This window comes from Oncorhynchus kisutch, linkage group LG9 (assembly GCF_002021735.2).
Source record: "Oncorhynchus kisutch isolate 150728-3 linkage group LG9, Okis_V2, whole genome shotgun sequence".
Classification (NCBI taxonomy): domain Eukaryota; kingdom Metazoa; phylum Chordata; class Actinopteri; order Salmoniformes; family Salmonidae; genus Oncorhynchus; species Oncorhynchus kisutch.
Window position 1 is genome coordinate 44,149,845 of NC_034182.2, and position 25,045 is coordinate 44,174,889.

Consider the following 25,045-nt stretch of genomic DNA (forward strand, 5'->3'; position numbering starts at 1 on the left):
ACCAGCAGCGTCTGGTCATTACACACCACAGACCAGCAGCGTCTGGTCATTACACACTACAGACCAGCAGCGTCTGGTCATTACACACCACAGACCAGCAGCGTCTGGTTGCTCCTCATTACTCACCACAGACCAGCAGCGTCTGGTCATTACACACTACAGACCAGCAGCGTCTGGTCATTACACACTACAGACCAGCAGCGTCTGGTCATTACACACTACAGACCAGCAGCGTCTGGTCATTACACACTACAGACCAGCAGCGTCTGGTCATTACACACTACAGACCAGCAGCGTCTGGTCATTACACACTACAGACCAGCAGCGTCTGGTCATTACACACTACAGACCAGCAGCGTCTGGTCATTACACACTACAGACCAGCAGCGTCTGGTCATTACACACTACAGACCAGCAGCGTCTGGTCATTACACACTACAGACCAGCAGCGTCTGGTCATTACACACTACAGACCAGCAGCGTCTGGTCATTACACACTACAGACCAGCAGCGTCTGGTCATTACACACTACAGACCAGCAGCGTCTGGTCATTACACACTACAGACCAGCAGCGTCTGGTCATTACACACTACAGACCAGCAGCGTCTGGTCATTACACACTACAGACCAGCAGCGTCTGGTTGCTCCTCATTACATAAATATTATTTACATCATCAACATATGAATCACTACAAAACGTATTGTATGACCTCTTATACACTATATTAGGCCCAGCCTGACCTCTTATACACTATATTAGACCCAGCCTGACCTCTTATACACAATATTAGGCCCAGCCTGACCTCTTATACACTATATTAGGCCCAGCCTGACCTCTTATACACTATATTAGGCCCAGCCTGACCTCTTATACACTATATTAGGCCCAGCCTGACCTCTTATACACTATATTAGGCCCAGTCTGACCTCTTATACACTATATTAGGCCCAGCCTGACCTCTTATACACTATATTAGGCCCAGTCTGACCTCTTATACACTATATTAGGCCCAGCCTGACCTCTTATACACTATATTAGGCCCAGCCTGACCTCTTATACACTATATTAGGCCCAGCCTGACCTCTTATACACTATATTAGGCCCAGTCTGACCTCTTATACACTATATTAGGCCCAGCCTGACCTCTTATACACTATATTAGGCCCAGTCTGACCTCTTATACACTATATTAGGCCCAGCCTGACCTCTTATACACTATATTAGGCCCAGTCTGACCTCTTATACACTATATTAGGCCCAGCCTGACCTCTTATACACTATATTAGGCCCAGCCTGACCTCTTATACACTATATTAGGCCCAGCCTGACCTCTTATACACTATATTAGGCCCAGCCTGACCCCTTATACACTATATTAGGCCCAGCCTGTCCTCTTATACACTATATTAGGCCCAGCCTGACCTCTTATACACTATATTAGGCCCAGCCTGACCTCTTATACACTATATTAGGCCCAGCCTGACCTCTTATACACTATATTAGGCCCAGTCTGACCTTTTATACACTATATTAGGCCCAACCTGACCTCTTATACACTATATTAGGCCCAGTCTGACCTTTTATACACTATATTAGGCCCAGTCTGACCTTTTATACACTATATTAGGCCCAGCCTGACCTCTTATACACTATATTAGGCCCACCCTGACCTCTTATACACTATATTAGGCCCAGACTGACCTCTTATACACTATATTAGGCCCAGTCTGACCTCTTATACACTATATTAGGCCCAGTCTGACCTCTTATACACTATATTAGGCCCAGCCTGACCTCTTATACACTATATTAGGCCCAGCCTGACCTCTTATACACTATATTAGGCCCAGCCTGACCTCTTATACACTATATTAGGCCCAGTCTGACCTCTTATACACTATATTAGGCCCAGCCTGACCTCTTATACACTATATTAGGCCCAGCCTGACCTCTTATACACTATATTAGGCCCAGCCTGACCTCTTATACACTATATTAGGCCCAGCCTGACCTCTTATACACTATATTAGGCCCAGCCTGACCTCTTATACACTATATGAGGCCCAGCCTGACCTCTTATACACTATATTAGGCCCAGCCTGACCTCTTATACACTATATTAGACCCAGCCTGACCTCTTATACACTATATTAGGCCCAGCCTGACCTCTTATACACTATATTAGACCCAGCCTGACCTCTTATACACTATATTAGGCCCAGCCTGACCTCTTATACACTATATTAGGCCCAGCCTGACCTCTTATACACTATATTAGGCCCAGCCTGACCTCTTATACACTATATTAGGCCCAGCCTGACCTCTTATACACTATATTAGACCCAGCCTGACCTCTTATACACTATATTAGGCCCAGCCTGACCTCTTATACACTATATTAGGCCCAGCCTGACCTCTTATACACTATATTAGGCCCAGCCTGACCTCTTATACACTATATTAGGCCCAGCCTGACCTCTTATACACTATATTAGACCCAGCCTGACCTCTTATACACTATATTAGGCCCAGCCTGACCTCTTATACACTATATTAGACCCAGCCTGACCTCTTATACACTATATTAGGCCCAGTCTGACCTCTTATACACTATATTAGGCCCAGCCTGACCTCTTATACACTATATTAGACCCAGCCTGACCTCTTATACACTATATTAGGCCCAGCCTGACCTCTTATACACTATATTAGGCCCAGCCTGACCTCTTATACACTATATTAGGCCCAGCCTGACCTCTTATACACTATATTAGGCCCAGCCTGACCTCTTATACACTATATTAGGCCCAGCCTGACCTCTTATACACTATATTAGGCCCAGCCTGACCTCTTATACACTATATTAGGTCCAGCCTGACCTCGTATACACTATATTAGGCCCAGCCTGACCTCTTATACACTATATTAGGCCCAGCCTGACCTCTTATACACTATATTAGGCCCAACCTGACCTCTTATACACTATATTAGGCCCAGCCTGACCTCTTATACACTATGTTAGGCCCAGCCTGACCTCTTATACACTATATTAGGCCCCGCCTGACCTCTTATACACTATATTAGGCCCAGCCTGACCTCTTATACACTATATTAGGTCCAGCCTGTCCTCTTATACACTATATTAGGCCCAGCCTGACCTCTTATACACTATGTTAGGCCCAGTCTGACCTCTTATACACTATATTAGGCCTTTGGTTTTCCTAGACATGGCTACTATATTGTAATCACTACATCCGATGGATCTGGATACGGCTTGAAAACCAATTTCTGCAGCATTAGTAAAGATGTGATCAATACATGATGATGTCATTCCTGTGCTGTTTAACTACCCTGGTAGGTTGACTGACAACCTGAACCAGGTTGCAGGTACTGGTTACAGTTTGAAGCTTTTTATTGAGTGGGCAGCTTGTCAATATTTAAATCACCCAGAAAATATACCTCTGTTGATATCACATACATTATCAAACATTTCACACGTTATCCAGATACTGACTGTTAGGACTTGGTGGTCTATAGCAGCTTCCCACCAGAATGGGCTTTAGGTGAGGCAAATGAACCTGTAGCCATATGACTTCAACAGTATTTAACATGAGATCCTCTCTAAGCTTTACAGTAATGTGGTTCTGAATATAAACAGCAGCACCTCCACCTTTGGCATTCCTGTCTTTTCTGTACATGTTATAACTGGTAGGTTCTAATTTTCAGAGTAAATAACTCACGGACACTAGAGGAGCATGACCAAGTCAAATTGTTCCCAAAGGGTCGATACAGCTGTAACTCAGACACAGACATGGCTTCCCCTGTGGTGGTATTCATACCCCACTTTGGGTGGAGTCTCCTCCTTATCGCTAAGCATGGCATAATTATTGCTTAGCAGGGAACTAAGTGATATGAGCCTTCAACAGTTTCTCCCCTTATCAGTACTGTCACATGTAATCGTGTTCCCTGCTTCAGCCCCTCCCAAGCTTCATTATGGTACCCCTCATGTCTCTTACCAGTCTCTATTCCCACTGGTCAGTATTCTAACAGTCCAGTCTCTATTCACACTGGCCAGTATTCTAACAGTCCAGTCTCTATTCCCACTGGCCAGTATTCTAACAGTCCAGTCTCTATTCCCACTGGTCAGTATTCTTAACAGTCCAGTCCCTATTCCCACTGGTCAGTATTCTAACAGTCCAGTCCAGTCTCTATTCCCACTGGTCAGTATTCTAACAGTCCAGTCTCTATTCCCACTGGCCAGTATTCTAACAGTCCAGTCTCTATTCCCACTGGTCAGTATTCTAACAGTCCAGTCTCTATTCCCACTGGTCAGTATTCTAACAGTCCAGTCTCTATTCCCACTGGTCAGTATTCTAACAGTCCAGTCTCTATTCCCACTGGTCAGTATTCTAACAGTCCAGTCTCTATTCCCACTGGTCAGTATTCTAACAGTCCAGTCTCTATTCCCACTGGTCAGTATTCTAACAGTCCAGTCTCTATTCCCACTGGTCAGTATTCTAACAGTCCAGTCTCTATTCCCACTGGTCAGTATTCTAACAGTCCAGTCCCTATTCCCACTGGTCAGTACTCTAACAGTCCAGTCTCTATTCCCACGGGTCAGTATTCTAACAGTCCAGTCCAGTCTCTATTCCCACTGGTCAGTATTCTAACAGTCCAGTCTCTATTCCCACTGGCCAGTATTCTAACAGTCCAGTCTCTATTCCCACTGGTCAGTATTCTAACAGTCCAGTCTCTATTCCCACTGGTCAGTATTCTAACAGTCCAGTCTCTATTCCCACTGGTCAGTATTCTAACAGTCCAGTCTCTATTCCCACTGGTCAGTATTCTAACAGTCCAGTCTCTATTCCCACTGTTCAGTATTCTAACAGTCCAGTCCAGTCTCTATTCCCACTGGTCAGTATTCTAACAGTCCAGTCTCTATTCCCACTGGTCAGTATTCTAACAGTCCAGTCTCTATTCCCACTGGTCAGTATTCTAACAGTCCAGTCTCTATTCCCACTGGTCAGTATTCTAACAGTCCAGTCCAGTCTCTATTCCCACGGGTCAGTATTCTAACAGTCCAGTCTCTATTCCCACTGGTCAGTATTCTAACAGTCCAGTATTTAAACAGTCCAGTCTCTATTCCCACTGGTCAGTATTCTAACAGTCCAGTCCACTCTCTATTTCCACTGGTCAGTATTCTAACAGTCCAGTGCAGTCTCTATTCCCACTGGTCAGTACTCTAACAGTCCAGTCTCTAGTCCCACTGGCCAGTATTCTAACAGTCCAGTCCAGTCTCTATTCCCACTGGTCAGTATTCTAACAGTCCAGTCCACTCTCTATTTCCACTGGTCAGTATTCTAACAGTCCAGTCCAGTCTCTATTCCCACTGGTCAGTATTCTAACAGTCCAGTCTCTATTCCCACTGGTCAGTATTCTAACAGTCCAGTCCAGTCTCTATTCCTACTGGTCAGTATTCTAACAGTCAAGTCTCTATTCCCACTGGCCAGTATTCTAACAGTCCAGTCTCTATTCCCACTGGTCAGTATTCTAACAGTCCAGTCTCTATTCCCACTGGACAGTATTCTAACAGTCCAGTCTCTATTCCCACTGGTCAGTATTCTTAATAGTCCAGTCTCTATTCCCACTGGTCAGTATTCTAACAGTCCAGTCTCTATTCCCACTGGTCAGTATTCTAACAGTCCAGTCTCTATTCCCACTGGTCAGTATTCTAACAGTCTAGTCCAGTCTCTATTCCCACTGGTCAGTATTCTAACAGTCCAGTCCAGTCTCTATTCCCACTGGTCAGTATTCTAACAGTCCAGTCTCTATTCCCACTGGTCAGTATTCTAACAGTCCAGTCTAGTCTCTATTCCCACTGGTCAGTATTCTAACAGTCCAGTCTAGTCTCTATTCCCACTGGTCAGAATTCTAACAGTCCAGTCTCTATTCCCACTGGTCAGTATTCTTAACAGTCCAGTCTCTATTCCCACTGGTCAGTATTCTAACAGTCCAGTCTCTATTCCCACTGGTCAGTATTCTAACAGTCCAGTCTAGTCTCTATTCCCACTGGTCAGAATTCTAACAGTCCAGTCTCTATTCCCACTGGTCAGTATTCTTAACAGTCCAGTCTCTATTCCCACTGGTCAGTATTCTAACAGTCCAGTCTCTATTCCCACTGGTCAGTATTCTAAGAGTCCAGTCTCTATTCCCACTGGCCAGTATTCTAACAGTCCAGTCTCTATTCCCACTGGCCAGTATTCTAACAGTCCAGTCTAGTCTCTATTCCCACTGGCCAGTATTCTAACAGTCCAGTCTAGTCTCTATTCCCACTGGCCAGTATTCTAACAGTCCAGTCTAGTCTCTATTCCCAAAGGTCAGTATTCTAACAGTCCAGTCCAGTCTCTATTCCCACTGGTCAGGATTTAACAGTGTGTTTCCTTCTCTCCTCAGAGTCCTCCTTCGGTGCCCAGTGGAGAAGCTTTCAGATGGTTCTTCTAGATGTCAGACCACAACCTCACTCCAAATGTGACCACAACCTCACTCCAAATGTGACCACAACCTCACTCCAAATGTGACCACAACCTCACTCCAAATGTGACCACAACCTCACTCTAATGTGACCACAACCTCACTCCAATGTGACCACAACCTCACTCCAATGTGACCACAACCTCACTCCAATGTGACCACAACCTCACTCCAATGTGACCACAACTTAATCTCAACATGACCACATTGGCACTTCTTCCCCTCCTCACTCAGACAGACAGAGCTCTTATAGCTCCAAACCCATACCCAACTTGGAGACTTTACAGTCAGTGGTCTAACCACGGTTGAATAATGTGGTCTAACCACGGTTGAATAGTGTGGTCTAACCACGGTTGAATAGTGTGATCTAACCACGGTTGAATAGTGTGGTCTAACCACGGTTGAATAGTGTGGTCTAACCACGGTTGAATAGTGTGATCCAACCACGGTTGAATAATGTGGTCTAACCACGGTTGAATAGTGTGGTCTAACCACGGTTGAATAATGTGGTCTAACCACGGTTGAATAGTGTGGTCTAACCACGGTTGAATAGTGTGATCTAACCACGGTTGAATAGTGTGGTCTAACCACGGTTGAATAGTGTGGTCTAACCACGGTTGAATAGTGTGATCCAACCACGGTTGAATAGTGTGATCCAACCACGGTTGAATAGTGTGATCCAACCACGGTTGAATAGTGTGATCCAACCACGGTTGAAAATGTGGTCTAACCACGGTTGAATAGTGTGATCTAACCACGGTTGAATAGTGTGATCCAACCACAGTTGAATAGTGTGATCCAACCACGATTGAATAATGTGGCCTAACCACGGTTGAATAGTGTGGTCTAACCACGGTTGAATACTGTGATCCAACCACGGTTGAATAGTGTGATCCAACCACGGTTGAATAGTGTGATCCAACCACGGTTGAATAGTGTGATCCAACCACGGTTGAATAATGTGGTCTAACCACGGTTGAATAGTGTGGTCTAACCACGGTTGAATAGTGTGGTCTAACCACGGTTGAATAGTGTGGTCTAACCACGGTTGAATAGTGTGATCTAACCACGATCTCCCAACTCCACTGATCATGATCCTTTCCTACTACTACCATACTGCAGTGGACTACACTACTACTATACTGCAGTGGACTATACTACTAGTATACTAGTGGACTACACTACTACTACAACTACTATACTACTACCATACTACAGTGGACTACACTACTACTACAACTACTATACTACAGTGGACTACACTACTACCATACTACAGTGGACTACACTACTACTACTATACTACAGTGGACTACACTACTACCATACTACAGTGGACTACACTACTACTACTATACTACAGTGGACTACACTGCTACTACTATACTACAGTGGACTACACTACTACTATCATACTACAGTGGACTACACTACTACTACTATACTACACCACTATTACTACTACTATACTACAGTGGACTACACTACTATACTACAGTGGACTACACTACTACTACTATACTACACCACTATTACTACTAATATACTACAGCGGACTACACTACTAGTATACTAGTGGACTACACTACTACTACAACTACTATACTACAGTGGACTACACTACTAGTATACTAGTGGACTACACTACTACTACAACTACTATACTACAGTGGACTACACTACTACCATACTACAGTGGACTACACTACTACTACTATACTACAGTGGACTACACTACTACCATACTACAGTGGACTACACTACTACTACTATACTACAGTGGACTACACTACTACTACTATACTACAGTGGACTACACTACTACTATCATACTACAGTGGACTACACTACTACTACTATACTACACCACTATTACTACCACTATACTACAGTGGACTACACTACTACTACTATACTACACCACTATTACTACTAATATACTACAGCGGACTACACTACTAGTATACTAGTGGACTACACTACTACTACAACTACTATACTACAGTGGACTACACTACTAGTATACTAGTGGACTACACTACTACTACAACTACTATACTACAGTGGACTACACTACTACTATACTACAGTGGACTACACTACTACTATACTTGAATACTGTGATCCAACCACGGTTGAATAGTGTGATCCAACCACGGTTGAATAGTGTGATCCAACCACGGTTGAATAATGTGGTCTAACCACGGTTGAATAGTGTGGTCTAACCACGGTTGAATAGTGTGGTCTAACCACGGTTGAATAGTGTGATCTAACCACGATCTCCCAACTCCACTGATCATGATCCTTTCCTACTACTACCATACTGCAGTGGACTACACTACTACTATACTGCAGTGGACTATACTACTAGTATACTAGTGGACTACACTACTACTACAACTACTATACTACTACCATACTACAGTGGACTATACTACTACTATACTACAGTGGACTATACTACTAGTATACTAGTGGACTACACTACTACTACAACTACTATACTACAGTGGACTACACTACTACCATACTACAGTGGACTACACTACTACTACAACTACTATACTACAGTGGACTACACTACTACCATACTACAGTGGACTACACTACTACTACTATACTACAGTGGACTACACTACTACTACTATACTACAGTGGACTACACTACTACTATCATACTACAGTGGACTACACTACTACTACTATACTACACCACTATTACTACTACTATACTACAATGGACTACACTACTATACTACAGTGGACTACACTACTACTACTATACTACACCACTATTACTACTACTATACTACAGCGGACTGCACTACTAGTATACTAGTGGACTACACTACTACTACAACTACTATACTACAGTGGACTACACTACTAGTATACTAGTGGACTACACTACTACTACAACTACTATACTACAGTGGACTACACTACTACTATACTACAGTGGACTACACTACTACTATACTACAGTGGACTATACTACTACTGCTATACTACAGTGGACTACACTACTACTATACTACAGTGGAATATACTACTACTATACTACAGTGGACTACACAACTACTGCTATACTACAGTGGACTACGCTACTACTACTATACTACAGTGGACTACGCTACTACTACTATACTACAGTGGACTACACTACTACTATTCTACAGTGGACTATACCACTACTACTATACTACAGTGGACTACACTACTACTGCTATACTACAGTGGACTACACTACAACTACTATACTACAGTGGACTACACTACTACTACAACTACTATACTACAATGGACTACACTACTATACTACAGTGGACTACACTACTACTACTACTATACTACAGTGGACTACACTACTACTGCTATACTACAGTGGACTACACTACTACTATACTACAGTGGACTACACTACTACTACAACTACTATACTACAGTGGACTACACTACTACTATACTACAGTCTACACTACTACTACTACTATACTACAGTGGACTACCTTACTACTGCTATACTACAGTGGACTACACTACTACTGCTATACTACAGTGGACTACACTACTACAACAACTATTATACTACAGTGGACTATACTACTACTACTATACTACAGTGGACTACACTACTACTCTACAGTGGACTACACTACTACTACTATACTACAGTGGACTACACTACTAGTATACTATAGTGGACTACACTACAACTACTATACTACAGTGGACTAAACTACTGCTATACTACAGTGGACTATACTACTGCTATACTACAGTGGACTACACTACTACTATACTACAGTGGACTACACTACTACTATACTACAGTGGACTACACTACTACTATACTACAGTCTACACTACTACACTACAGTGGACTACACTACTACTGCTATACTACAGTGGACTACACTACTACTGCTATACTACAGTGGACTACACTACTACTACTATACTACATTGGACTACACTACTACTACAACTATTATACTACAGTGGACTATACTACTACTACTATACTACAGTGGACTACACTACTACTGCTATACTACAGTGGACTACACTACAACTACTATACTACAGTGGACTACACTACTAGTATACTATAGTGGACTACACTACAACTACTATACTACAGTGGACTAAACTACTGCTATACTACAGTGGACTATACTACTGCTATACTACAGTGGACTACACTACTACTATACTACAGTGGACTACACTACTACTATACTACAGTGGACTACACTACTACAGTGGACTACACTACTACTACTATACTACAGTGGACTACACTACTACTACTACTATACTATATTTGACTACACTACTACTACTACTACTACTACCAGGACTTCTCTTTATGTGAAACTATGGATCTTTATTGCCTCACCTCTCTCTCCACTCCAGACCGTTCTGGACAATACCAGGGTGAACCAGGTACAAAACCAGGACGAACCAGGTACAAAACCAGGACGAACCAGGTACAAAACCAGGACAATACCAGGGTGAACCAGGTCCAAAACCAGGACAATAACCAGGGCAAACCGTTGGACCATCATTTAACTCAACCATGGATGATGTTATCTTGGATTATAACAAGGGTTCTTTTTGGAACTCTGAAGACAATCATTGTTAGACCACAACTAACTGACTGGCAAAGCAACAGAACTTTAGAACTCAAGAAGGTTCCGCTCATTTCCTCATGTTCCAAGAGGAGTACAACTACAGAGCTGTCTAGAATCATCACATAATATTCCAGAACTATTTTGTTTGAATTTTTATCCCAATGGTTGAACTCAACTATCACTATAGCTTTGACCAATTCCCAGATGATTGTAAGACCCTGGTTAATGAAGTATTAGACAAAGCCCCCAGCCCCCAATCAATCCATTATTCAGAGTACTCTGAAGTAAAAAAAATGCAAACAGTCATTTTATAACTCCCACCTACACACACACAGTTTATCACTTTTCTACCAGCCTGGCAGTTTCTAGCCTTTCCTCTCCTCCCTAGATTAGAGGGGCCTTGCAAGGGCCCTCTTTCCTGTTGTCAGTTTTCAGAGTTATAACAAGTCGACAGTTCAGTTGGCCTTGAATGTCTCAACTCTACCCAGCTCATATTGCGAAATAGTAACACAATGGTGTAGTCACAAACATTATGGAATTATTACTCTAACACATTTCATACAATTATGTGATTTCAGGGTGGAATCCTTTAGTCATTACTTTAAACATATCAATTCCTTTATCACTATATTGTGCACTACTGTTGAATGTTGCATATAGTGCATTATATAGTCTATTACTTTGAAAGTAGTACATTATATAGAGAATAATAGGGTGCCATTTTGGGACCCTTTTCGTTGAATAAGCCCCTCCACTCTAAGCTGTCTGGGACCCTTTTCGTTGAATTAAGCCCCTCCACTCTAAACTGTCTGGGACCCTTTTCGTTGAATAAGCCCCTCCTCTCTAAACTGTCTGGGACCCTTTTCGTTGAATAAGCCCCTCCTCTCTAAACTGTCTGGGACCCTTTTCGTTGAATAAGCCCCTCCTCTCTAAACTGTCTGGGACCCTTTTCGTTGAATAAGCCCCTCCTCTCTAAACTGTCTGGGACCCTTTTCGTTGAATAAGCCCCTCCTCTCTAAACTGTCTGGGACCCTTTTCGTTGAATAAGCTCCTCCTCTCTAAACTGTCTGGGACCCTTTTCGTTGAATAAGCCCCTCCTCTCTAAACTGTCTGTCGCATGGATAATAACGTGTTTTGGTTTTTGAAAGGTTCCAAAGCGTTTGTATATTAACGTTGTGATTCCTCCATGTGTCGAGTAATAAAACAGTTTGAAATAATCTGTGTGTGTGTGTGTTTTTGGTGTGTGTGTGTGTGTTTTTTTTGTGTGTGTGTGTGTTTTTTTTGTGTGTGTACACATGTGTTTGTGAATATGTAGAGAAGTACTGTTATAATACAAAATGGGCCCGGATAGGTATTTTACATATCAGTTAACCACATCATATGTTCCAGCAGTCTGTCAGGCGATGACGTGTCACACCTGCTCCTTCCCTCCGGACGCTGGACGTCGCTGGTCTTCTAACCACCGGTCCTGGCAACCATCGTTAACTATACCTGCTCCTTCCCTCCGGACGCTGGACGTCACTGGTCTTCTAACCACCGGTCCTGGCAACCATCGTTAACTATACCTACTCCCCATCATTACGCACACCTGGCAACCATCATTAACCATACCTACTCCCCATCATTAAGCAAACCTGCTCCCCATCGTTAAGCACACCTACTCCCCATCGTTAAGCACACCTACTCCCCATCGTTAAGCACACCTGGTTTCCATCATTACACATACCTACTTCCCATCGTTAAGCACACCTACTCCCCATTGTTAAGCACACCTACTCCCCATCGTTAAGCACACCTGGTTTCCATCATTACACACACCTACTCCCCATTGTTAAGCACACCTGCTCCCCATCGTTAAGCAGACCTGCTCCCCATCGTTAAGCACACCTGGTTTCCATCATTACACACACCTGCTCCCCATCGTTAAGCACACCTGCTCCCCATCGTTAAGCACACCTGGACTTCATCACCATCCTGTTTAATCTCCCTTCAGAGATGTTCTATCGGGTTCAACTTCAGGCTCTGGCTGGGCCACTCAAGGACATTCAGAGACTTGTCCCGAAGCCAGTCATACGTTGTCTTGGCTGTGTGCTTAGGGTCGATGTCCTGTTGGAAGGTGAACCTTTGCCCCAGTCTGAGGTTCAGAGCGCTCTGGAGTAGGTTTTCATCAAGGGTCTCTCTGTACTTTGCTCCGTTCATCTTTCCCTCAATCCTGCAGCTGAAAAACTTCCCCACAGCATGATGCTGCCACCACCATGCTTCACCGTAGGGATTGTGCCAAGGTTTCCTCCAGATGTGACGCTTGGCATTCAGGGAAAAAAGTTCAATCTTGGTTTCATCAGACCAGAGAATCTTGTTTCTCATGGTCTGAGAGTCCTTTAGGTGCCTTTTGGCAAACACCAAACGGGCTGAGGAGTTGCTTCCGTTTGGCCACTCTACCATAAAGGCCTGATTGGTGGAGTGCTGCAGAGATGGTTGTCCTTCTGGAAGGTTCTCCCACCTCCACAGAGGAACTCTGGAGCTCTGTCAGAGTGACCATTAGGTTCTTGGTCACCTGCCTGACCAAGGCCATTCTCCCCCAATTGCTCAGTTTGATTGGGTGGCCAGCTCTAGGAAGAGTCTTAGTGATTCAAATATTTTTCCATTTAAGAATTATGGAGGCCCCTGTGTTCCTGAACCTTTTTTGGTCCCCTTCCCCAGATCTGTGCCTCGGCACAATCCTGTCTCGGAGCTCTATGGACAATCCCTTCGACCTCATGGCTTGGTTTTTGCTCTGACATGCACTGTCAACTGTGGGACCTTATATAGACAGGTGTGTTCCTTTCCAAATGATGTCCAATCAAATGAATTTACCACAGATGGACTCCAATCAAGTTGTAGAAACATCTCAAGGACGATCAATGTAAACAGGATGCACCTGAGCTCAATTTACAGTCTCATAGCAAAGGGTCTGAAAGGTCATGTTAATAAGGTATTTATTTTTGTTATTGTAATACATTTGCACATTGATGCTGTTGACCCGGATCACTGGTTGCTGCGGAAAGAGGAGGAGGTCAAAAGGGGGGTGAGTGTAACGGATGTGAAATGGCTAGCTAGTTAGCGGTGGTACTGATGTAACGGATGTGAAATGGCTAGCTAGTTAGCGGTGGTACTGATGTAACGGATGTGAAATGGCTAGCTAGTTAGCGGTGGTACTGATGTAACGGATGTGAAATGGCTAGCTAGTTAGCGGTGGTACTGATGTAACGGATGTGAAATGGCTAGCTAGTTAGCGGTGGTACTGATGTAACGGATGTGAAATGGCTAGCTAGTTAGCGGTGGTGCGCGCTAGTGGCGATTCAATCGCTTACGTCACTCGCTCTGAGACCTTGAAGTAGTGGTTCCCCTTGCTCTGCAAGGGCCGCAGCTTTTGTGGAGCGATGGGTAACGATGCTTCGAGGGTGACTGTTGACGTGTGCAGAGCGTCACAGGTTCACGCCCAGGTCGGGGCGACGGACGTAAAGTCTACACTGTTACATTGAATGCTAACGCTCATTGACATAGGCTGTTGCAAAAGCTAGACAAAGAGCCATTTACCTGGTTCAAGTTGAAGTGTTTAAATATAATGCAGTTGATTGATGATGACAAACATTATATTAAGCAGGACATTCACACAAGCCTTAAAATCCAATTATAATCCTAAAGTAGTGTAAAATGCACTCATAAGCAACATGTAAATAGAGACCTTTTTGCATGCGTTCTATGAGAACTCCCCCTTGTTCTGCCACCACGCGCATCGCCCTCTCTAACCCTTACCTAACCCTCTATAACCCTCACCTAACCCTCTATAACCCTTACCTAACCCTCTATAACCCTTACCTAACCCCCTATAACCCTTACCTAACCCTCTATAACCCTTACCTAACCCTCTATAACCCTTACCTAACCCCCTATAACCCTTACCTAACCCTCTACAACCCTCACCTAACCCTCTATAACCCTCACCTAACCCTCAATAACCCTCACCTAACCCCCTATAACCCTTACCTAACCCTCTACAACCCTCACCTAACCCTCAATAACCCTTACCTAACTCTCTATAACCCTTACCTAACCCTCTATAACCCTCACCTAACCCTCTATAACCCTCACCTAACCCTCTATAACCCTTACCTAACCCTCTATAACCCTTATCTAACCCTCTATAACCCTTACCTAACCCTCACCTAACCCTCAATAACCCTTACCTAACTCTCTATAACCCTTACCTAACCCTCTATAACCCTTACCTAACCCTCTATAACCCTTACCTAACCCTCTATAACCCTTACTTAACCCTCTACAACCCTCACCTAACCCTCTATAACCCTCAATAACCCTTACCTAACCCTCTATAACCCTCACCTAACCCTCTATAACCCTTACCTAACCCTCTATCTATAACCCTTACCTAACCCTCTATAACCCTTACCTAACCCTCTATAACCCTTACCTAACCCTCTATAACCCTAACCCTCTATAACCCTTACCTAACCCTCTATAACCCTAACCCTCTATAACCCTTACCTAACCCTCTATAACCCTAACCCTCTATAACCCTTATCTAACCCTCTATAACCCTCACCTAACCCCCTATAACCCTTACCTAACCCTCTACAACCCTCACCTAACCCTCAATAACCCTTACCTAACTCTCTATAACCCTTACCTAACCCTCTATAACCCTCACCTAACCCTCTATAACCCTCACCTAACCCTCTATAACCCTTACCTAACCCTCTATAACCCTTATCTAACCCTCTATAACCCTTACCTAACCCTCACCTAACCCTCAATAACCCTTACCTAACTCTCTATAACCCTTACCTAACCCTCTATAACCCTTACCTAACCCTCTATAACCCTTACCTAACCCTCTATAACCCTTACTTAACCCTCACCTAACCCTCTATAACCCTCAATAACCCTTACCTAACCCTCTATAACCCTCACCTAACCCTCTATAACCCTTACCTAACCCTCTATAACCCTTACCTAACCCTCTATAACCCTTACCTAACCCTCTATAACCCTTACCTAACCCTCTATAACCCTAACCCTCTATAACCCTTACCTAACCCTCTATAACCCTAACCCTCTATAACCCTTACCTAACCCTCTATAACCCTAACCCTCTATAACCCTTATCTAACCCTCTATAACCCTTACCTAACCCTCACCTAACCCTCAATAACCCTTACCTAACTCTCTATAACCCTTACCTAACCCTCTATAACCCTTACCTAACCCTCAATAACCCTTACCTAACTCTATAACCCTTACCTAACCCTCTATAACCCTTACATAACCCTCTATAACCCTTACTTAACCCTCTATAACCCTCACCTAACCCTCTATAACCCTAACCCTCTATAACCCTTACCTAACCCTCTATAACCCTAACCCTCTATAACCCTTACCTAACCCTCTATAACCCTTACCTAACCCTCTATAACCCTTACCTAACCCTCTATTATAACCCTAACCCTTTTCATTTTAATTTCATAGGGATATTCCAAGACCAAATGGCTTCCCCATGTATTTATAGTCCATCTGGTCAGGGTAACGTTATGTATTTATAGTCCATCTGGTCAGGGTAACGTTATGTATTTATAGTCCATCTGGTCAGGGTAAACTAATTGGTAACGTTATGTATTTATAGTCCATCTGGTCAGGGTAATGTTATGTATTTATAGTCCATCTGGTCAGGGTAACATTATGTATTTATAGTCCATCTGGTCAGGGTAATGTTATGTATTTATAGTCCATCTGGTCAGGGTAACATTATGTATTTATAGTCCATCAGGTCAGGGTAAACTAATTGGTAACGTTATGTATTTATAGTCCATCTGGTCAGGGTAATGTTATGTATTTATAGTCCATCTGGTCAGGGTAACGTTATGTATTTATAGTCCATCTGGTCAGGGTAAACTAATTGTCATATTCATAGAGAAACAGCATCATCGGGTTCATTGGGAAACAGCACCGTGGGGTTCATAGAGAAACAGCACCGTCGGGTTCATTGGGAAACAGCACCGTGGGGTTCATAGAGAAACAGCACCGTCGGGTTCATTGGGAAACAGCACGTCGGGTTAATAGGGAAACAGCACCGTCGGGTTCATAGGGAAACAGCACCGTCGGGTTCATTGGGAAACAGCACCGTGGGGTTCATTGGGAAACAGCACCGTGGGGTTCATAGAGAAACAGCACCGTGGGATTCATAGGGAAACAGCACCGTCGGGTTCATTGGGAAACAGCACCGTGGGGTTCATAGAGAAACAGCACCGTGGGGTTCATAGAGAAACAGCACCGTGGGGTTCATAGAGAAACAGCACCGTGGGATTCATAGAGAAACAGCACCGTGGGGTTCATAGAGAAACAGCACCGTGGGGTTCATAGAGAAACAGCACCGTGGGGTTCATAGAGAAACAGCACCGTGGGGTTCATAGAGAAACAGCACCGTGGGGTTCATAGAGAAACAGCACCGTGGGGTTCATAGAGAAACAGCACCGTGGGGTTCATAGAGAAACAGCACCGTGGGGTTCATAGAGAAACAGCACCGTGGGGTTCATAGAGAAACAGCACCGTGGGGTTCATAGAGAAACAGCACCGTGGGGTTCATAGAGAAACAGCACCGTGGCGTTCATAGAGAAACAGCACCGTCGGGTTGTGCTGCTGTCATGGTGTTACCACTGTCAGGTCCTGACCCGTCTGCATCCAAGTCTGAGATCAGGAGTCTCTTCTGCCTTTTTAAAGTTTGGGTCTGTTCATTGGGGAAAAGGAAACATTCATTATTTATACTGATCTAGTGCAACCTTTGTCTTTATCCAAGGACTCTATAAATGGACATTTATATATAACCTTCTGAGCCAGACATGGACAAACCTATGTGGGCTACAACGTTGTGTAAACGCAGACATAGGGAACAAGCAACCCAATTCTGATAATTGTTTCCACTAAATTGGTCTTTTGACCAATCAGATCAGCTCTTTCGCCAATAAATTGGGCAAAAGATCAACATTGGGCTGCCTGCGTAAACGCAGCTCAATGGACCCTTTGCCATTTTTTATGGGCTGCAGTTGACGTAAAGTAACCTTTTTCGCTTTTATAAATCATTATTAATTTAATTTGAAAGACCATTCAGAATAAATTCAAGATTATGTCAATTTCAATTTTTCTGGTCAGTCTGTAACAAACCGAGTTAGCCAGCTCAATAACTAAACATGGTATTTATTTTCAGTTTTTAATTAGTTAGTTAGTTATTAGAACGTTTATAGTTTAACATTTTGTTTTCAGGCTTTTTACTTTTTACGAAACTATAACAACCTTTATTAAATTAAACATTCCACAAATAATACAATAATGTCCCAAGCGATTCATCAGTTTAAAACAGCAGCAGTCATCAGTCCTGTCATATTGTCTTTACCTCCGTACAAACATGTCAGGAAAACAACATCCGACGAAATACAGCGATTAACTGACTACTAAGAAGTTTACACTAAAACAACTAAATAAAGTCAGCGGTTCAAACACGACTCTCCTATACTACTAAACTTGTTCAACAACCATTTGTTAACGTTAGCTTCCATGCAAAACCAGCTGAGGTTAGCGCAACAGGGCCGGCTTTGGGTTGAGCGTGGCTGGCTAGTTAGTTATCTAGACACATAATATGGGGTGGGTGATAAATTAGGTACATAGCGTATAGTTAACTATACGAGTCTGCAGCCAGGCAGCAGCGGAACATACTGTAAGGACCCTGTGTTTATAACTACCAACACGGATTAGTTAGCGAACAACACGGAACAAACATTACATTAAGTAGGTTCCACTTACCGGTCGAGTCACTCTGTAGATGTCCAGCTCCCGTAGTCTTGCATGGACATGATGTAGATACAATCCCACCGTTTATACTGTACAATCTATGGTTTAACGCCTGAATATACCCCCCCCCCCCCACCCAGCACGCACTAGACAGGCTTTCAGGCAAACACAAAAAAAGTTGAGCCCAGTTCAACTCAGCATATTTGCAGAGGAATTTCACAAGCATTATAGGACACGTTTTCTCAGTTAAAACCCACACAAACATGTTGACCAGTTTATTTTAGCTTCCCCACATTTCATTAGTTGCCGTCTTTTAACAGTTAATTAAAACAGTATTCAGGTTCGTTCGTTCTGGGTCCCTCACTATTCTCATACATGACCCAGTAGTCCCAGAGACAGTCCCACTAACTTACAAGGGCCTTATATAGTACACTACCTTACCAGGGCCCTATGTAGTCCACCACCTTACCAGGGCCCTATGTAGTCCACCACCTTACCAGGGCCCTATTCCCTATATATAGTCCACTAAATTACCAGGGCCCTATTCCCTATATATAGTCCACTAAATTACCAGGGCCCTATTCCCTATATATAGTCCACTGCCTTACCAGGGCCCTATATAGTCCACTACATTACCAGGGCCCTATTCCCTATATATAGTCCACTACCTTATCAGGGCCCTATTCCCTATATATAGTCCACTACCGTACCAGGGCCCTATATAGTCCACTACATTACCAGGGCCCTATATAGTCCACTACATTACCAGGGCCCTATTCCCTATATATAGTCCACTACCTTATCAGGGCCCTATTCCCTATATATAGTCCACTACCTTACCAGGGCCCTATATAGTCCACTACCTTACCAGGGCCTTATTCCCTATATATAGTTCACTACCTTACCAGGGCCCTATTCCCTATATATAGTCCACTACCTTACCAGGGCCCTATTCCCTATATATAGTCCACTACCTTACCAGGGCCCTATTCTCTATATATAGTGCACCACCTTACCAGGGCCCTATTTCCTATATATAGTCCACTACCTTACCAGGGCCCTATATAGTCCACTACATTACCAGGGCCCTATTCCCTATATATAGTCCACTACATTACCAGGGCCCTATTCCCTATATATAGTCCACTACCGTACCAGGGCCCTATATAGTCCACTACATTACCAGGGCCCTATATAGTCCACTACATTACCAGGGCCCTATTCCCTATATATAGTCCACTACCTTATCAGGGCCCTATTCCCTATATATAGTCCACGACCTTACCAGGGCCCTATATAGTCTACTACCATACCAGGGCCTTATTCCCTATATATAGTTCACTACCTTACCAGGGCCATATTCCCTATATATAGTCCACTACCTTACCAGGGCCCTATTCCCTATATAGTCCACTACCTTACCAGGGCCCTATTCTCTATATATAGTGCACCACCTTACCAGGGCCCTATTTCCTATATATAGTCCACTACCTTACCAGGGCCCTATATAGTCCACTACATTACCAGGGCCCTATATAGTCCACTACCTTACCAGGGCCCTATTCCCTATATATAGTCCATTACCTTACCAGGGCCCTATTCCCTATATATAGTCCACTACCTTACAAGGGCCTTATATAGTCCACTACCTTACCAGGGCCCTATGTAGTCCACCACCTTACCAGGGCCCTATTCCCTATATATAGTCCACTACATTACCAGGGCCCTATTCTCTATATATAGTCCATTACCTTACCAGGGCCCTATATAGTCCACTACCTTGCCAGGGCCCTATTCTCTATATATAGTCCCCTACCTTACCAGGGCCCTATTCCCCATATGTAGTCCACTACCTTACCAGGGCCCTATTCCCTATGTATAGTGCACTACCTTACCAGGGCCCTATTCCCCATATGTAGTCCACTACCTTACCAGGGCCCTATTCCCTATATGTAGTCCACTACCTTACCAGGGCCCTATTCCCTATATATAGTCCACTACCTTACCTGGGCCCTATTCTCTATATATAGTCCACTACCTTACCAGGGCCCTATATAGTCCACTACCTTGCCAGGGCCCTATTCCCTATATATAGTCCACTACCTTACCAGGGCCCTATTCTCTATATATAGTCCACTACCTTACCAGGGCCCTATATAGTCCACTACCTTGTCAGGGCCCTATTCTCTATATATAGTCCACTACCTTACCAGGGCCCTATTCCCCATATGTAGTCCACTACCTTACCAGGGCCCTATTCCCTATTTATAGTGCACTACCTTACCAGGGCCCTATTCCCTATATATAGTCCACTACATTACCAGGGCCCTATTCCCTATATATAGCCCACTGCCTTACCAGGGCCCTATATAGTACACTACCTTACCAGGGCCCTATTCCCTATATATAGTCCACTACATTACCAGGGCCCTATTCTCTATATATAGTCCACTACCTTACCAGGGCCCTATATAGTCCACTACCTTACCAGGGCCCTATTCCCTATATATAGTCCACTACCTTACCAGGGCCCTATTCCCTATATATAGTCCACTACCTTACCAGGGCACTATATAGTGCACTACCTTACCAGGGCCCTATATAGTCCACTACCTTACCAGGGCCCTATATAGTCCACTACCTTACCAGGGCCCTATATAGTCCACACCATTACCAGCGCCCTATTCCCTATATATAGTCCACTACCTTACCAGGGCCCTATATAGTTCATTACATTACCAGGGCCCTATATAGTGCACTACCTTACCAGGGCCTATTCCCTATATATAGTTCACTACATTACCAGGGCCCTATATAGTGCACTACCTTACCAGGGCCCTATTCCCTATATATAGTCCACTACCTTACCAGGCCCCTATTCCCTATATATAGTCCACTACCTTACCAGGGCCCTATATAGTCCACTACATTACCAGGGCCCTATATAGTCCACTACATTACCAGGGCCCTATTCCCTATATATAGTCCACTATCTTATCAGGGCCCTATTCCCTATATATAGTCCACTACCGTACCAGGGTCCTATATAGTCCACTACATTACCAGGGCCTTATTCCCTATATATAGTCCACTACCTTATCAGGGCCCTATTCCCTATATATAGTCCACTACCTTACCAGGGCCCTATATAGTCCACTACCTTACCAGGGCCTTATTCCCTATATATAGTTCACTACCTTACCAGGGCCCTATTCCCTATATATAGTCCACTACCTTACCAGGGCCCTATTCCCTATATATAGTCCACTACCTTACCAGGGCCCTATTCTCTATATATAGTGCACCACCTTACCAGGGCCCTATTTCCTATATATAGTCCACTACCTTACCAGGGCCCTATATAGTCCACTACATTACCAGGGCCCTATATAGTCCACTACCTTACCAGAGCCCTATTCCCTATATATAGTCCATTACCTTACCAGGGCCCTATTCCCTATATATAGTCCATTACCTTACCAGGGCCCTATTCCCTATATATAGTCCACTACTTTAACAGGGCCCTATATAGTCCACAACCTTACCAGGGCCCTATTCTCTATATATAGTCCACTACCTTACCAGGGCCCTATTCCCTATGTATAGTGCACTACCTTACCAGGGCCCTATTCCCTATATATAGTCCATTACCTTACCAGGGCCCTATTCCCTATATATAGTCCATTACCTTACCAGGGCCCTATTCCCTATATATAGTCCACTACCTTACCAGGGCCCTATATAGTCCACTACCTTGCCAGGGCCCTATTCTCTATATATAGTCCACTACCTTACCAGGGCCCTATTCCCTATGTATAGTGCACTACCTTACCAGGGCCCTATTCCCCATATGTAGTCCACTACCTTACCAGGGCCCTATTCCCTATATATAGTCCACTACCTTATCAGGGCCCTATTCCCTATATATAGTCCACTACCTTACCAGAGCCCTATTCTCTATATATAGTCCACTACCTTACCAGGGCCCTATATAGTCCACTACCTTGCCAGGGCCCTATTCTCTATATATAGTCCACTACCTTACCAGGGCCCTATTCCCCATATGTAGTCCACTACCTTACCAGGGCCCTATTCCCTATGTATAGTGCACTACCTTACCAGGGCCCTATTCCCCATATGTAGTCCACTACCTTACCAGGGCCCTATTCCCTATATATAGTCCACTACCTTACCAGGGCCCTATTCCCTATATATAGTCCACTACCTTACCAGGGCCCTATTCCCCATATGTAGTCCACTACCTTATCAGGGCCCTATTCCCTATATATAGTCCACTACCGTACCAGGGCCCTATATAGTCCACTACATTACCAGGGCCTTATTCCCTATATATAGTCCACTACCTTATCAGGGCCCTATTCCCTATATATAGTCCACTACATTACCAGGGCCCTATTCTCTATATATAGTCCACTACCTTACCAGGGCCCTATATAGTCCACTACCTTGCCAGGGCCCTATTCTCTATATATAGTCCACTACCTTACCAGGGCCCTATTCCCTATGTATAGTGCACTACCTTACCAGGGCCCTATTCCCCATATGTAGTCCACTACCTTACCAGGGCCCTATTCCCTATATATAGTCCACTACCTTATCAGGGCCCTATTCCCTATATATAGTCCACTACCTTACCAGAGCCCTATTCTCTATATATAGTCCACTACCTTACCAGGGCCCTATATAGTCCACTACCTTGCCAGGGCCCTATTCTCTATATATAGTCCACTACCTTACCAGGGCCCTATTCCCCATATGTAGTCCACTACCTTACCAGGGCCCTATTCCCTATGTATAGTGCACTACCTTACCAGGGCCCTATTCCCCATATGTAGTCCACTACCTTACCAGGGCCCTATTCCCTATATATAGTCCACTACCTTACCAGGGCCCTATTCCCTATATATAGTCCACTACCTTACCAGGGCCCTATTCCCCATATGTAGTGCACTACCTTACCAGGGCCCTATTCCCTATGTATAGTGCACTACCTTACCAGGGCCCTATTCCCCATATGTAGTCCACTACCTTACCAGGGCCCTATTCCCTATATATAGTCCACTACCTTACCAGGGCCCTATATAGTCCACTACCTTACCAGGGCCCTATATAGTCCACTACCTTACCAGGGCCCTATATAGTCCACTACCTTACCAGGGCCCTATATAGTCCACTACCTTACCAGGGCCCTATATAGTCCACTACCTTACCAGGGCCCTATATAGTCCACTACCTTACCAGGGCCCTATATAGTCCACTACCTTACCAGGGCCCTATTCCCTATATTTTTTATTTTATTTTTTATTTTACCTTTATTTAACCAGGTAGGCAAGTTGAGAACAAGTTCTCATTTACAATTGCGACCTGGCCAAGATAAAGCAAAGCAGTTCGACAGATACAACGACACAGAGTTACACATGGAGTAAAACAAACATACAGTCAATAATGCAGTATAAACAAGTCTATATACAATGTGAGCAAATGAGGTGAGAAGGGAGGTAAAGGCAAAAAAGACCATGGTGGCAAAGTAAATACAATATAGCAAGTAAAACACTGGAATGGTAGTTTTGCAATGGAAGAATGTGCAAAGTAGAAATAAAAATAATGGGGTGCAAAGGAGCAAAATAAATAAATAAATAAAAATTAAATACAGTTGGGAAAGAGGTAGTTGTTTGGGCTAAATTATAGGTGGGCTATGTACAGGTGCAGTAATCTGTGAGCTGCTCTGACAGTTGGTGCTTAAAGCTAGTGAGGGAGATAAGTGTTTCCAGTTTCAGAGATTTTTGTAGTTCGTTCCAGTCATTGGCAGCAGAGAACTGGAAGGAGAGGCGGCCAAAGAAAGAATTGGTTTTGGGGGTGACTAGAGAGATATACCTGCTGGAGCGTGTGCTACAGGTGGGAGATGCTATGGTGACCAGCGAGCTGAGATAAGGGGGGACTTTACCTAGCAGGGTCTTGTAGATGACATGGAGCCAGTGGGTTTGGCGACGAGTATGAAGCGAGGGCCAGCCAACG

General features: G+C 44.0%; 1 protein-coding gene across 1 annotated transcript in view; it reads left to right on the forward strand.

The window, feature by feature from the left end:
- LOC116375320 (uncharacterized) overlaps positions 1-7,732 on the forward strand; it is a 51,916-nt gene extending 44,184 nt beyond the window's left edge. The window contains exon 3 of the mRNA XM_031832671.1: positions 6,456-7,732. Within this exon, the coding sequence (XP_031688531.1) occupies positions 6,456-6,503 (48 nt within the window). The 3' untranslated portion in view covers positions 6,504-7,732. The remainder of the gene's footprint in view (positions 1-6,455) is intronic.
- Positions 7,733-25,045: the final 17,313 nt, after the last annotated feature.